The sequence below is a fragment of the Myotis daubentonii genome, chromosome 19, assembly GCF_963259705.1.
Source record: "Myotis daubentonii chromosome 19, mMyoDau2.1, whole genome shotgun sequence".
In the NCBI taxonomy this organism is placed as follows: domain Eukaryota; kingdom Metazoa; phylum Chordata; class Mammalia; order Chiroptera; family Vespertilionidae; genus Myotis; species Myotis daubentonii.
Genome location: NC_081858.1, coordinates 22,650,790 through 22,667,126, shown reverse-complemented (window position 1 = coordinate 22,667,126; position 16,337 = coordinate 22,650,790). Strand labels below are relative to the sequence as shown.

General features: G+C 53.2%; 1 protein-coding gene across 3 annotated transcripts in view; it reads right to left on the bottom strand.

The window, feature by feature from the left end:
- Nucleotides 1-10,396: 10,396 nt before the first annotated feature.
- The window catches only part of SSH1 (slingshot protein phosphatase 1), a 51,355-nt gene continuing 45,414 nt past the window's right edge, over nt 10,397-16,337 (bottom strand). For all 3 annotated transcript variants that reach the window (XM_059676676.1, XM_059676677.1, XM_059676678.1), the window contains one exon: nt 10,397-16,264. In XM_059676676.1, the coding sequence (XP_059532659.1) occupies nt 15,035-16,264 (1,230 nt within the window). In that variant the 3' untranslated portion in view covers nt 10,397-15,034. The remainder of the gene's footprint in view (nt 16,265-16,337) is intronic.

The following is a 16,337-nucleotide window of genomic DNA, read 5'->3' as shown; positions in this document are numbered from 1 at the left end:
CCATTGACTTTTAGAGGGGTTAGGGGGAGAGAGAGAAGGATGTAAGCCTTCATGGATGTACGTACCCTTGACCAGAATCGAACCCAGGACCCTTTAGTCCATGGGCTGACACTCTATCCAGTGAGATTTCTTACACAGCAAGAGCTAACTGATGCAAACTCAAAAGACCTTAGAAGAGGTATTCTACTTGTGCTCAGTAATTCCATTCTCGGAAATTTATCCTAAGGCAATAATCATGGTCACATGCAAAGATACAGTCAATTCTCATTTTTTTTTGCGGTAGTTATAGTCTATACAGTCACCACGAATCCTGAATTAGCAAAGACGGAGTCACTGCTCCTCGAGGAAACACAGGGTTAGTTAGGTTCCTGCAAGCCAAGTGACTCATTCACACCACACTCATGGCCAAGAGCACCATGGCTCCTGCTTGAACGAAACTTCTCTAACACATGCGTTTTCTCCGGAAGGCACATTGCAGCCTCCTTGTGTTCAGGAACACTAGAGAACACTTTAGCACTATGCTTGGGGGCCATTTTAAGTAGCGAAATCATGCCAAAAACAGCACACAGATGCTAAAAACGTGGCACTAAATATATTGCCGAAAGGACTTTTGCTACAGTAGGAGAGCTGAGACGAGGAGGCAGAGCCTTGCCTTGGTTGACCTCAGCTGGCAATGTGCACTCAAACGTTTCACTACTCTGAGTGAGGACATGCCCACAAATGACTACAAAAACACCGCCAGTGTCACTTTGGGGGTTACACATAAATTTTTAGGAGAAGGTGAATTCCTGAATACAGCGTCAACAAATTCACGAATACAGGATCACCTGTGTATGTGTGAGGATGTTTATCTCACCACTGTTGCCTATGGAGACAGCCCTGGATGGAAGCAACAAGAAATACATTCCAGGGCAGGAACTGCGAAGAATGCTGTCAATGAGCGATCCCATTGCAAAGACACCCTGAGGCAAGGCACTGGAGAGAATGGACATCAGCCAAAAGTGTCTGCACTTCCTCCTGGAGGCAAAAAGGACTTCCCAGAACCCAGCCTCTACCCTCTGGCTTCAGGAGGTCTGTAGACTCTGGCCTCCATGTGTCCAGGGAAGGCCTGTAACAGACTGCAGTTTAACAGGAACAGTGGAGGGTGGCCTCAGCCTTTTCCCCTCCTGTGGCCTGATTATTCCCCAGCCACTGGGAGCCACAGAAGCCTTTTTGTTTTTGTTTTAATATTTTTTGTTGTTGTTGTTGATTTCAGAGGGGAAAGGAGAGGGAGAGAGAGAAACATCAATGATGACAGAGAATTATGGATTGGCTGCCTTCTGCACGCCCCACATTGGGGATTGAGCCTGCAACCGGGGCATATGCCCTGACCAAGAATCGAACTGTGACCTTCTGGTTTATAGATCGATGCTCAATCACTGAGCCACTCTGGCCAGGCCACAGAAGGTTTTTATTTATTTTTAAAAAATATATTTTATTGATTTCTTACAGAGAGGAAGGGAGAGGGATAGAGAGTTAGAAACATCAATGAGAGAGAAATATCGATCAACTGCCTCCTGCACACCTCCTACTGCGTGCAACCAAGGTACATGCCCTTGACTGGAATAAACCTGGGACCCTTCAGTCCGAGGCTCTATCCACTGAGCCAAACCAGCCAGGGCCAGAAGGTTTTTAAAGCAGGAAAAATAAAATAATTTTGTGGAACAATATCTGTTGCTTAATGATATGTAAAGATGTTCCTGATGTACTGTTAGATGAAAAAGGCAGGTCAGAAAACAGTAATGTCCCGTTTTTATAAAACACATACATACACACACATATGCATGCACGTGCGCACACACACACATTATAATAGAAATTATCTCTGAGTGACAGAATTCCAGTTATGGGTGAGTTTCCTTTTCACATGCCCTGTTCTGTACTTTGTCATTTTTCTGCAAAGTGCATTCAATGGCTTTGAATGTTAAAAGTTGTATTTTTGCAAAGGGAGAAAGAATTCTGTAAATTCAAGGTGTTATATCAGGAACCCAAGACCAATGTCACTCTGATGAGCTCAGCAGAGCCCAGCTGGAAGAATTTCCAGACAGACAATGCTCCTGTGAAGATTTTCCAAAACTTAAACCTGAATCTTGGCACACAAAGTGCTCATTCATCCACGTAAATCTCGTTATTGAGATAATGAACCTTGTAGCTGCCTGTGTCGTCTGCAGCACAAGCCACAGCTCCCAAAAGCCAACCTGGCCCATGCTCCCCTCGCCAATCACATGCCTCAGCCTCGCACAAAAAGGGGATGACTGCCCTGGCCGGTTTGGCTCAGTGGATAGAGCATCGGCCTGCGGACTGAAGGGTCCTGGGTTTGATTCCAGTCAGGGGCACATGCTGGGGTTTCAGGCTTGATCCCCAGTGTGGGGCGTGCAGGAGGCATCCAATCAATGATTCTCTCTCATCATTTATGTTTCTAGCTCTCTCTCTCCCCCTTCCTCTCTGAAATCAATAATATATATATATGGATTACTTTTCATTGATAACAATAAATGCTTAGATCAGTGGTTATCAGCTGGGGCAATTTGCTGCCCAACCCCTGTTCCCCCACTCAGGTAACAGTTGGCAATATCTCGATGCCACTAAATATCCTACAATGCACAGGGCAGCCTCCATCCTGCCCCACAGCAAACAAGTATTTGACCCCAGATGTCAATAGTGGAGACATTGAGAAACCCTGGTGCTGGGGGCCAGCCCCAGCGGTCCAGGGGTTCCCAAAGGTGTGGACGGAGTCGGCAAAGAATGTTTTACACGGAGACAGCGTTCAGAACTCTCTAGCTTTCTTTAGTCTCCGTGGATCTCTCTCTGAGGCCAGCCAGGCACAGGGAAGATCCACGGAGACAGCCCCAGCACCCTGGCTCAGACATACGGAGCTTATTTGGTCTTCCTGGGCGAGGGGTTTTACAGGAAAGATCTCATTGAATCTTCACAGCAGTCCTAGGAGATAGGGCTTATTATCATGCCCATTTCACAGAAAAGGACAACTGAGGTTCCAGGAGGGGAAGGAGCTTGAGGTTATATCTATCTATCTTACAGAATCAGGAATCACATGGGGTTTCTGACTTCAGAGCCTGGTCTCTCCCCTCCCCATCCCCTGTGCCCAAATCATGTTGGTGGTGTTGTTTGTTCTTTTTAAATCCTTATCCAAGGACATGTTTGTTGATTTTAAAGGGGCGGGGCGGGGGCGGGGCGAGGGGGTCCTTCCTGCCTCTTCAGCTTCTGGGGGCTCCTGGCCACATCCCTTCAATCTTCACGTGGCCCCTCCTCCATCCTCACATGATTTCTCAAAGTGTTCAGTGACCACGTCCCTTGTCACGTGCTCACTCACGGCTGTTCACATGGCCATGCCGCCTTGCCCACGTGCTCATTTCCACGTGGTCCCCTTCTTCTTGTATCTGCATCCTCTCCTGGGTCTCCCCGTGGATTCCCAAATCTCTGCCTGGCCCACACCTCACTGCTGGCCTCCGGCCTGAAGATCCAACGGCCGCCTGGACTTCTCCACGTGGCTAGTCCACAGGCAGCCCAGACACACGCTGGCCCTCATCCCCCTTACCCACTGCCTCCTCCCCAGGTTCCCATCTTAGGCAAGGGCCCCACCATCCACACGACCGCTCATGCCAGAACCTATGCCAGAACCCCGACGCTTCAACCAATCACCACCACCTACCCCTTTAGCCTCCCGAAGTGCCCTTGAGACCATCCTCCCGTCTCCATCCCCTCGCCTCACTCTAATCTGACCATTCATTTGTTCAAGGGACATTTACTGAGCAGGTGAGGTGTTCCAGGCACTGTGCTAGGCTCCGGCCACTAGCATCTGTCACTGAATTCCTGGCACCCAATTTTCACTGCTCTCCTCCAAACACATTTTCCTCCGAGTGCTCTTTCCAGCACAAGGCTGCCCGTGAAACTTTCCGCAACAGTGGAAATGCCCTAAATCTGCCTTGTCCAATATGGCAGCCACCTGTGGGGACGGGACGCTTGAAACGTGGCTGGGGCAACTGAGGAACTGCATTTTTAATTTAATTTTAATTCACCATGTGTGTATGAGTCAGCTCACGCTGCCATAAAAGTAAACCACGCTGGGTGGCTTGAACGAGAGAAATTTATTTTCTCACAGTCCCAGAGGCTGTTAAGTCCAAGATCAAGGCGCCAGCCACTTGCTGGAGAGAGCTCTCTACCTGGATGGCCGACTGTGTCCTCATATGGGGTTGGGGGAGCGGGGGAGGGGATGCAGGGAGAGAGAGAGAGAGAGAGAGAGAGAGAGAGAGAGAGAGAGCGCACCCTGGTGTTTCGTTCGGTCCCTATAGGATTAGGGCCCCACCCTATGACCTCATTTAACCTTTATTATCTCCTCACAGGCCCTATCTCCAAATACAGTCATGCTGTGGGTTGCGGCTTCAGCATATGCTTGGGGGCATGCGGTCACGAGCATTCAGCCCCTCACAATGTGACCCATGGCTACCATATTAGGCAGCATGGCCCTAGGGCAGCCGTGGGCAAACTAAGGCCCGTGGGCGGATCCGCCAGTTTGAAATGAATAAAACTAAAAAAAAAAAAGACCCTACCCTTTTATGTAATGATGTTTACTTTGAATTTATATTAGTTCACACAAACACTCCATCCATGCTTTTGTTCCGGCCTCCGGTCCAGTTTAAGAACCCATGGTGGCCCTCCGAGTCAAAAAGTTTGCCCATCCCTGCTCTAGGGGGAGAGCTGACCTCATTCCTGCACAATGACAGCCTCTCCAGGGCTTCCCTGAAACCTCAGGATCAAGTCCAGGACCGTGGCCTGACCGTGGCCTGACCGTGGCCTCCGAGGCCTGCAGGGTCTGTGCCCCACCCACCACCCGGGGCCTCGCTCTGCCTGTTAAACGGACTCCTCAGAGCTCGTGGAAGCTCGGGCGCCAGCCTTCACCTCTGGGCCTTTGCACCGGCTTCCCTCTGTCTGGAACTGCCCACCTCCGGCTCCCACACAACCCTCAAGTCTTCACCTCACTCTCACTCCCAACTCCTGGTCCCTGTTAGGCTTCTGTGAGGGGGACCTCCTGTTTGTGTGGAAGCTTTGAGTCCCGGTGCCAGGCCAGCGATGCAATGTCCAAGTCGGCTGCCCCACCCCCACGGAGCTGAGGGATGGCGACCAGAAACAGGAGTGAGCACCCCTGGCCCTTGGCTGAGAATCCAGCCCTTGTGGGGTTCGAGGAGATGATCTGAGGAGGCAGGAGTTTAGTGGAAAGAGCATGGGCTTTCTCAGCAGCTGAGCCTCGACCTATGAGCCAGGAGGTCACGGTTTGGTTCCCGGTCAGGGCCCTTGCCTGGGTTGTGGGCTCCATCCCTGATCGTGCAGGAGGCAGCCGATCAATGGTTCTCTCTCATCATTAAGGTTTCTCTCTCTCTCTCTCTCCCTTCCTCTCTGAAATCAATAAAAAAATATATATTTTATAAAAAAACAGAGCACGGGTTTTGACGTCAGAGGCCTGGGGCGCCCTCTTATACTTACTTTGAATGAGAGGTCTGGGGCCCAGCGGCCGGCTGGCTCATACGCCACGAGTGCAGCGCTTGCCACTCCTCTGGGGCATGTGATTTTGTTACAGCGACTGTGTTTTACTTTCTTTTTTCTTCTTTTTTTAAAAAATATATTTTATTGATTTTTTACAGAGAGGAAGGGAGAGAGATAGAGAGTTAGAAACATCGATGAGAGAGAAACATCGATCAGCTGCCTCCTGCACACCCCCTACTGGAGATGTGCCCGCAACCAAGGTACATGCCCTTGACTGGAATCGAACCTGGGACCTTTCAGTCCGCAGGCTGACGCTCTATCCACTGAGCCAAACCGGTTTCGGCTGTTTTACTTTCTAATTAGGAAAAACAATAACAAACAGGAAAGCGAATTCCCATCTTGGGAGCAGGATGGGGCCTGGGTTAGAATTCAGGAGGGCCCAGTCCTGCCAGGACTGCGCACTTGGGATCTCCTTCCGGGACCTCCAGGAAGAAAGTTGAGAATCGGGAACACTTGCCTCTGGGAAGTCCGCCTGTCCTAGAAGGCCAGGTTTGCACATATGCATGGGTGTGTGCCATGTATGTGTGTTTATGTATGCATGTGTTCGGGGCAGGGGTTCTTTCCCAGGCTTAAAAGTCTTGTTGGGTCTTGTGGCCCCTCCACCCTGCCTCCCTTGCCTGCCCGGGCCCTCACCCGTCCACGGCCCCGGTGCCAGCTCAGCCCCAGCCGTCTGTTGTGGCAGATGTTTGGCTGTGCCATGGCAACACCGGAACAGGATGTGCCTCTGGATCGCAGCGGGGACCAGCCCACGCGCCCAGGCCGCCCTCGCCTTCCCTCCCCAAAGGCTTGATGGGTGGAACTGCTGGGGGTCCATGTCGGGACAAATGGTGTTTATATGGGAGAGAGGTAGAGCCAGCATCATCCTTGGGGTCAGTGGCAGCGGGGGAGGACGCATGTGCACATCCCAGCGGAGTCCCTCCTAGTCCAGGAAGCTTGCGATTGCTCCTCTCTGTCCTTCGGAGCCATCCTAAGGGAGCCGGGTGGGGAGGGAGGCTGGCAGGCTGTAGGGCTGGTCCGTGGGCAGCGACCTGTGTCTTCCCCACGATTATAGCGACTACTGTACTCATGGGGGGGGTTACTTTGATCCAGGACCTGTGCTAAGCACTTTATAAGGCAAATAATATATCATTTCAGTGGTATTCACTTTGGGCTAATTACACAGTGCTAATCTTTACAACGCCACTCTGAGGTTGTTCTTGCTTTCCACGTGAGGAAACTGAGGCACAGAGAGGTTAAGTCGCTTGCTCCAGGTCACACAGTGGGTGAGTTAGGGAGCAAGACCCAGGGCTGTCTTGCTCCAAAGCCCTTGACCAGTGTGGTGACAGTGCCAGGACCAGCTAAGTAATCTGCTGGTTAAAAAATCAATAGAGCCCAGCTGGTGTGGCTCAGTGGTTGAGCATCGACCCATGAACCAAGAGGTCACCGGTTCAATTCCCAGTCAGGGCACATGCCCATGTTGTGGGTTCTATCCCCAATGTGGGGTGTGCGGGGGGAGGGGGGGGAAAGAGTGGGGGACGATCAATGGTTCTCATCGTTGATGTTTCTCTCTCCCCCTTTCTCTCTGAAATCAATAAAAATGTATTTTAGAAATTAATAGAAATATTAAAATGGGGACAGGAGAGCATTAGACCAACTGCAGGGTCTTGTCAGTGTGGAGTTGTGTGTAACTGCCCACGAAGGCAGCCCTGGTTGCTACCCTTGCACCATCACGCCTCCCGGTTCCACTGCCAGCCCCTCAGATGCTCAGAGAGTGGGCACAGCTGTAAAGAGTGGGTGAATTTGGACCCTTCCTGGCTGTGTGGCCCTGATCCATCTTACCTAACCTCTCTGAGCTTCCACCTTTTTGTAACACAGGCTCACATTTACTGTGAGGATCAACCCGGTAACACAGTGTCAGCTCCTTCCCTCCTGCCTCCCTCCCCGCCATCCCCCCTGCCAGTACCAGAAATCCCGGCCACCACTGATTCCGCATGGATGGTGTGCCAGGCAGAAGGGAGTTTGCATCCGTTACCAGTTAATTCTCCAATTATTTTTTAAAAATGTATTTTTATTGATTTCAGAGCAGAAGAGAGAGGGAAAGAGAGAGGAAGAAACATCAGTGACGAGAATCATTGATCAGCTGCCTCCTGCACGCCCCACACTGGGGATCTAGCCCACAACCTGGGCAGGTGCCCTGACAGGGAATTGAACCTTGACTTCCCGGTTCATAGGTCGACGCTCAGCCACTGAGCCACGCAGGCTGGGCGCAGTTTCCCTTTAAAAGGCAAACCACGGTGAGCACGAACTGGAGGAGGGAAACACCTTGTGTCACCCAGGGAGCCCTGGGAGCAGGATGTGGGTCAGATTTCCCAGGGGCCGGAGGCTTCATTTCAGGCTCCTGTGAGATCAAGATGCAGTTTCGGCTTGCTGCTCTCGACTTCTGGGTGGGGGCAGCGCTGGGAAAGGTGTCAGTGGGGCAGGAGCAATACCCATCTGGCTTCACCACCTTCAAGATGTAACCTTGGGCAAATGACCTTGGGCAAACTCTCTGCAGGCCTGTTTCTTCATCTGTAAACAGAGGATAGCACCCAGAGGGCCCCTTAGAGGACTCCATGTCTTGTGTGAAGTGCTGGGTGCACACAGGGTGCTGCAGAAGTCTATCCTGTTCCCTTGTGCGCGGGTGCGTGATTGGGGCAGTGTTTTGGGGGCAGGCCTCACATTGCGCACTGTTGGTGGACATCTCCTTTGGAAAGGGCTTTCCCACTGTGAAGTAAATCCTCCTAAAATGCAGCCATCCTGCCCTGGCTGGGTGGTTCAGTGGGTGGCACCATGGTCCCGATACACCAAGGTTACAGATTTGATCTGTGGTCAGGGTACATATAAGAATCAACCCATGATGGGGGGATGAGGACACATTTGTAATACCTTAAGCAATAAAGAAATTTAAAAAAAGAAGAATCAACCACTGAACGCATACATAAGCAGAACAACAAGTCGATGTTTCTCTCTCTCTCCCTTAAATCAATAAAAAAAATGTTTTTCATGCGGTCATTCTCCAAGCTCTGCCTGCTGGAGCCTCTTCCAAGCCTCTTGCCAAGAGGGGCTTCCCCAGGCAGCACAGACAAGCCCGCACGCCCTGGGAAGCCACCCCCGCTGGAAGGGTGATCTGGGATCACTCGCAACTTCAGGGTTGCTACTCTGCGGGCGAAATCAGGGTGAAAACAGCCAGTTCCAGGAATGTTCTCCGAGGGCCCCGGGGTAACTGAGTATCTGACAGAGTTTTGAGAAAACCCGTTTTGTTAGGGCAACGTGGGCGTTGTCTCCAGAAAGCATGCGTTAATGGGGTTGTAACTAGCACAGTGGAAGCCTGCTGGATTGCATCACCTTTTTATTCCAGTGGCTGCGAACCTCGGCCAACAGAACTCCCAGGAGACCCATCGCCCGGCTCTGATTCACGGCTGGAGCCTGAGGAGCAAATACTAGGTGTGTCCAGCTTTGCCGAGGAAGAGCGTCCGGAACCGTGACCCTGAGAGGTTGTTGTGAAAACATCCTACAGGGAAGGCCACGTCCAGCTCGCCATTAGTCATTTCACGGACGGACTGATCTCAGACTCTGTAAGCAATTCCTGGCCATCACTGACCTCACATGTAGGTTTTTTATCAGGAAGGACTCGGCGTGCTCGCTCGAAGTGAGAATACTCTGGCCGGCTCCACGCCTACAATTCCTGTTGTAAAGCAGTAAACTCCCATTCCATCCAGTTCACCCATCAATCTCCTCCGAGTCCAGATCAGAGACAGAGCAAGCCCAGGTAAAGTGTTTTCTGGGTCCGCGGGCACTGGAATGTAGGGGTCACGCCAAGGCACGGGGCGGGGGTGGGGGTGGGCAGTCAGCCCTCACCAGGCACACGTGCACCTGTCATCTCCCGGCCCCGGCAGCGGGGGTGGGGCCACTTCACAGGCCTCGCCCACTGGAACGTGAGCAGACATGAGGTATCGCAGCCAAAGGCGGTTCCAAGCGTGAACACGAGCCCCCGTGCTCTTTCCCCACCGAATGCACAGCTGGAAGCAAAGAACGCCAAGAAGGCAGGGTGTTAAATGCAAGCAGCCTGGCTTTGCTGGTCACCGAGGGAGGGGAGGCATGGGCAAAGTCCTGACCTGCAGTGGACTGGGACCTGAGCTGGAAGTAAGCCTTGGCCGCCCAGCCGGTGTGGCTCAGTGGTTGAGCGTCGACCCACATACCAGGAGGTCACGGGCTCGATTCCTAGTGAGGGCACATGCCCAGGCTGCGGCCTTGATCCCCAGCAGGAGGGAGCCAGTGGATGTTTCTCTCTCATCGATATTTCTCTCTCCCTCTCTCTCTAAAAATCAATAAAAACCTATTTAAAAAAAAAAGAAGCCTTTGCCTATCAGTGACTGGGACTCCCCGGAGCCCTGCCCTGGGCATTAGCAGCCATCCCTCCAGTCCCTCCCACGAATGCAGTGTCTGCAGCCTGCTCGGTGCTTCTCTCCAGCACACACACCTCTAGCTCTACATTTCCTGCTTGTGCAGGAAGAGACATCGCTCCAAGTCCAAGTCCCACTCCGCCGGGACAGCGCTCTTCCTCACTGGCAAAATCTGGGGAAAAGACAATTCCTGCAGGAGCTCTTTCCTCCCCTGTGTCTTTCTTGGGTCTAAACTGTCCGGGATTTTGGCGTGGGGCTGGGCACACAGTAGGTGGTCAGGAAAGCCCGGCCATCGCGGTGATGCAGACGCATCTGACTACCTCGGCGAGGGTGGAGCAGGCGGTTTCCTGTTGCACAAGTTCACAGGTCATCAGGCATTTATAAAGAAAACATTTATTTTCATCACAAGAAGCACGCGGACTATATACAGTACACACCAACAGAAGTAAAAAAAAAAGTGCATTATGCATCTTCTACTGCAAATTCACAGTACAAAAGATACTGCCTTTTAAATATATACTATAAAAAAAACAATATAATAAAAAAAATTGGTATCATTACACAACACGCTGGAACCCACGGGCAGCTTCTGAAAACCAAAGGGCAACCATCTTGTGGAGCTCCTGATTTTGGGGTGGGGGGTGGGGGGAGGGTGTCTGTACCTGCATTTTGTTGCAAAGAGCTCAGGACACCAACAGAGACAAAAACAGGGTGGCCTAGGCAGTAATAAAAACCTCTATGAAAGAAGAGGACAGCCGTGTGACCGGGAAACGGGTGAGGGCTGGGCTGCCGTCAGCACCCCCAGCTGCCAGCACCCCAAGTTCTAGCCTTCCCTCACCATCACGGGACGCGCGAGGCGTGGGCCAGAGCCGGCCTCGCCTGCAGGGACTCCCAGAGCTAGTTCGAGCCACGCTCCTCGGACAGGTGTGGGTGCACGTGCGCGTGAGACTGCACAGCAGATGAGCAGAAGGTCGGGCAGGGCGAGCTCCAGCCTGAACGCCAACCACCACGGACAAGGCCAGGTATCCAATCACAGAAGGTGAGAGCTTAGCACTTTCCCATAAATACACAGTATTTGTAAACTATGATTAAGGCACTCAATTGTAAAACAATAATTACAGTGTCCAAGAAGGGGGGGAAGAGGCCACCTCCTCGTGCAGCACAGCCGACAGGAAGGACAGCAGGGCACTGGGGGTCTGGCTGGGGAGCCTCCCGTGTCAGGGCCGAGGCCAGGGCCGCAGCACCTCCTCCAGGACCAGAACAGGGCAGTCCTGTCCGGAGCTACCGAGGGTGTGGCACCGCACAGCGTCACTCCAGACCGCCCCAGGGGATCCGCCTCACAGCGTGGGGACAGTGCGTGTGTGAATGAGAAGTGATGCACATGATGATATGATTCAAGTTATACATATATATATATCTATATCCAAATATATATATATATATGCAGAGTGAACTCAAACACAACAGGCATTCCATGGCAGAGCAGACAATAAAAAGACCAGTAGCTGAGCATGGGGGTCAATCAACTACCTTGGTTTGGCAACCAGCAACAGCGAGAGCCTACGGGGTGGGACCAGAGCGGGTGGCCCTGCACCGCGCTGTCCAGATGTCACCATCTTCCCAGCCTGCCTGGCTCCATGGCCAGAGGTGAAACGGGCGCCCTGTTAGGTGGGGAGCCAGGGGAGGGTTGGGTGAAATGTATTCCGGCGTCAAGCATTTCCAGGCAACAGAGAGCAAGTCCCTCTTCGGACACCTTGGGGGAGGTGACTTATATGATCTTGACTAAATGATACAGCGTTTGTTCCCAATAGAAACAGCCCCAGGGGAGCAGGGGGGTTCCTCTCCCTTCTAGGATCGGGCCTGTGGGGAGAGACAAGACCGCCAGGGTACAGGGCCGTCCTCTAAGTGTTAATTCTATTGCAAGCTTGGCTCCATCCTGGGGCATCCTCTGGGCGTGCCCATGAGCGAAGTGGCTTTGGGATGAGCTGGAATGCTTTCAGCTGTGAGGGCGGGTGGACAGAGGGGGGTTGGACAGTGCAGCCACCCGAGGGCCTGGTGAGTGACCTGCACACCAGGTGGACAGGGTGTCATCTCCTGGCAGAGAGCTGTCACCAGCCCAGGGGTCTGAGACCAAGGAGGCAGGGAAATCGCACGAGTAAGAAGAACCTTGTTCTTCAGAAGCTCACGCAATGACAGACATCGCTTCGCGACAAAGAAATGGAAATCGACATCGTCAGAGCGGCATCTCCTCACTCCAGGATCAGTTTCCCCCTTATACCTACCAACTCCTGGCCAGGTGACCCCCCTGGACCAGTGCAACAGGAAGATCTAGTTCCCCTGAACCTTTGGCGTGCCATGTGACTAAAAGCGGAGGGAAGGTGAGGTGGAAGATGAAACAAAACTGAGAAAATGTCTGTTCTCTCCTAATTTGACAATGGCCTTCCACGAAAGGGGCAGTCACCAATGTCCAGGACTTCCAGGGCATGCACCCTGCCCCTCACTTGTGCCGCTCGTCTTAAGAATCCTCCCCACCAGCTAAGATTACAGACAGAACATCGATCAGGATACGGTGCCATCTTAGGGGGGCAAAACTTCCCTTCAGAGAGCAGCATGACCAGATGACCTGTCTGCCAAGGTGCACCCCCGCCTCCCGCCTGGCAGGATGCTCTGGTCAGTATGTTTCAGGTAGCAATTTGCCAGAGGTCGACACGCAACGGACCTGGGTCTGTGGGTCAAGAATATCTCTTCATTTTGCTCTGAAGATGGGGCCCTGGCTTTGATGTTAATATACAAATTGTGCTTCTGAAAATGCACCGATCGTTTTGACAAAAGCCAAAAACCCACTCAGACTTGTCATCCTCCTCCCACCCTTTCACGGGATAAGAAAAATTATGGCTTTCAAAATTAAAGTTTTCAAAAATATATCACTCTCATACACATGGTTTTAAAAAAGCAAAACAGCCTGTCATCACCAAACCTAAAGGATTATTTTGACACAAAAATTGATCCACCACATGAAATTTAATTTGGCAAGACATATTGGACTTGATTTTTTTTTTCTTTTTTTGAGAATATGCTTTTGTTGGCTGAGAGAGAGAGAGAGAGAGAGAAACCTAACAGGGTTTTTGGGGAAAGTGAATAATCACCTTTTAAAGTGATTTCAGTGAATGGTGGTGGGAAAAATAAATTCCTATGAAGTAAAATAACATATATTTTTAAAAATTAAAAGGATACGATCAGGGAAAAAAAGTTCCTGGAGAGAGGGTTTTTGTAAAAAACTAAAAAAACTCTCGCATTAGTTGAAATATGAACTAGCCTGGTTCCCGAAGACCCTGCCTGGTGCTTCTAGAATGGTGGCTGTCGGGGGTCCCAGTCTGACCAATGTCCGGTGGCAACTCATTCACCCACTTTCAGAATCTGGCTGGTCCTTGAAGCCTTTCTAGTTTCACTGAATTAACCTGGCTGACCAGCCAGGAGTGTCCCACCCGCACACAGCCACCCGCCTGCAGGAGACACCCTGGGGGTGGGCTGCAAGGTCTGGGCTGGGAGAAGGATTTGGCCTGAGGCGTTATGAGGCCCGGAAGGTTTCACATGTGCCCAGTTTCTCCCAAGAGGGCTCTGGGTAGCCCTGGGCTGTCCAATAAACCCCGGGGCAGCGAACTTTGTATGCACAGGCCTGCTAATGAACATCTTAGGCTTTGCAGGCTACGTGGTCTCTGTTGCCTATGAGTTAATTTTTTTAATAACTCCCTGAAAAGGGTGAAAAACCATTCTTAGCTCATGGGACCATATACCACAGTTTGCTGACCCCTGAATTCAACCTTTCTACCCGAGCCCCTTCTCTCTTCTCAAACTATTTTAACATCCCAATGTCGTGCTAACCGACACCAGACGACCCTCCACTCGACCTCAGAGCCGCGGCAGCATGAGGCACCCAGCTCACCTGACTCTTAACGGGGCTGCTCAGAGCCGGCTGGGACCGCAGGCCCTCCCCTGCCCCATCCACCCACTGGGAGCCACCAGAGGGAAGCGGGCGGCAGTGTCCCCGCCACGGAGGTGCAACTGTAAACATGGGGAAGCTATTCAACAGCCGAGTTTCTTTCACAGAAGCTGCCCTTAGGGAGGAACCGATCGTTGCTCATGATTGGGTCTTCTTTCTCCCCCCAAATACGAGCAGATGTGACAATGAGTGAACCTGAATGCCGGGTCCCTGGAAGGACAGCCTGCATCTCAGGACCCCGGACCCCCAGACACCGTCAACCCCTCTTCCCCGCCACGGGGCTGAACAGCAGAGGAGACGAACAGCGCTGCTGGGTCCGTCTCCCCAGATGGGGGGCAATTTGAAATCCACCACAAGTAACAACTGAGGACATCACACGTTTCCCCACCGGACCCCAGTGCGGGCCAGACGCACACGGCTCGGCAGTAACAACACGCCAGGACCGAGGAGTCTGCAGCACAGAGGACCACACCCCACAGAGCTGGTTCCACAACAGCCTCCCACACCATCGCATCCCTTTCCCTCGCAGGGCTCGGTGAGGTCACGTTAGGAATCCTAACACCTTTTTCAACAACAAAATTCCCTCTTGGGAACCCTTTTTCTGACACAGCAGTATTCCCTGGAATGAGCCTTGGGCATCACTGTATTTTAAACATAAAAAGCACAGCAAGAACAGAGGTAGGACTTATATTGCCATCCAAGACTTTTCTCACGCGGGCTGAATGAGCTAGGACCGTGCGGCTGGCGACGAGGCCGCCGCCACAGCTGTTCTGTGCCTGTTGCAAACAGCGTACTTGGACGTGTGTGCGTATCTGTACATGCCCTGCAGACACGATTCTCCTGGAAAACGCATGACTCGGGCTCAGAGTCTGCTGGCCACACAACAGACACTCCCCTTTCCTCCTGGCTGCGAGTTCTTAAACGCCACTGTTTGAGGGAAATGGAGAGACGAGAGGGGCTGACCGAAACCCGTGGTGAGACTCAGGGAGGGGTCATGTGGTCAGCTGGTGGCGGGTCAGCTTTTGCTCAGCCACGAGGAGCTCTTCAAGTTTTCTGGGGCGGGTTTCCCTGATGGTTTAGAGGGGGCGGCTGGGTTCCGCGGGGTGGCCTGGGGCTCGTGCAAGAAGGAGGCCTCGCTCGACTTGGCGTCCTGGGAGTCGGCGATGGTGGACAGGTCAGCCTCACTGGTCAGGTCTTCCGTGGAGAAGTCGAGACTGCCGAGCTTGGCAAGAGAGTGCGAGCGCTTGAGCGGGGACGAGACGGTGAGGCCCGCCAGCCGGAGCCGCGTCTCGATCTCCTGTGCCCGCTGCTTCACCAGCCCCGGCTTCCCGCGGACGCTGTGGATGCTGTCGCTGCTGGAGCTCCGCGTCAGGTTGGAGCTCATGGAGGACGAGGTGGGCGTGTAGCAGATGGTCTTCAGGAAGTCTTTCGAGAAGTGGCTGGTGTGGTCCAGGCGGCAGAGGAAGGGAGAGGGGCTCTTCAGCGAGGCTCCCTCCAGCGGGATGGGGGTGGCCTCCGGCTTCTCGTCACTCGCCCCCGGCGGCAGGTCGGGAGCCAGGTCGGGGCTCTCCTCGGGGATGCTGGCCTCCAGCCGGCCCGCGGTGCCGTCCCTGAGGGGGGCCGCCGGGTCTGCGGGCGCGCCCTTCAGCCGCTCCAGCTCTTTGGTGTGCTTGCGGACCAGGCCCGCCTTCTGCAGCTGGAGGATGGACTCCTGGTGCTGCATCAGGTAGCTGTGCGCGCTCGGCTTCTCGGCTTCCTGACTGAACAGCAGCCGCAGGTCCTTGGCCGGCTTCCCGTCCTTCTTGGGTGGCGATTCCTCCTTCACCACTTCCATGCCGGGAGGATTCTTGTCACAGTGAGAATTCTTCAAAAGGAGGGCCTTTGGCAGGACTTTGGGGGTCTCTCTGGAAGGTTCCAAAAGGCTAGCTGGCGGCTCCGGGGCAGCCCTGGGCCCAGAGCTCCCGGGGTCCGGCCTCCTCGGGCCTGCTGGTGGCAGGAGTGGGGGAGTTTCGGGGGGGCCGGAGGCCAGCTTCTCCAGGGCTCGGGACCGGCTGGCTGTGTAGGCCACCGGGGAGGACGTGAGGTGGGGCAGGAAGGTTGGCTGGGTGCAGATGGCGGGGGCTCCAGGGGTCTCGCGCCGCTCCCCGAAGGCCTCGGGAGCCCTGCTGGCTGTGGGGTACATGCAGTCGGCACAGGACTTGTAGGAAGGCTTCACTTTGTTGAGGATCCCAAATAGAGCATCGTGCTGGAAGGGGACAAGAATGTCGTGAGAGCGTGATACAACCAAAGACCACGACATACCAGGAGGGCGCGGGCGG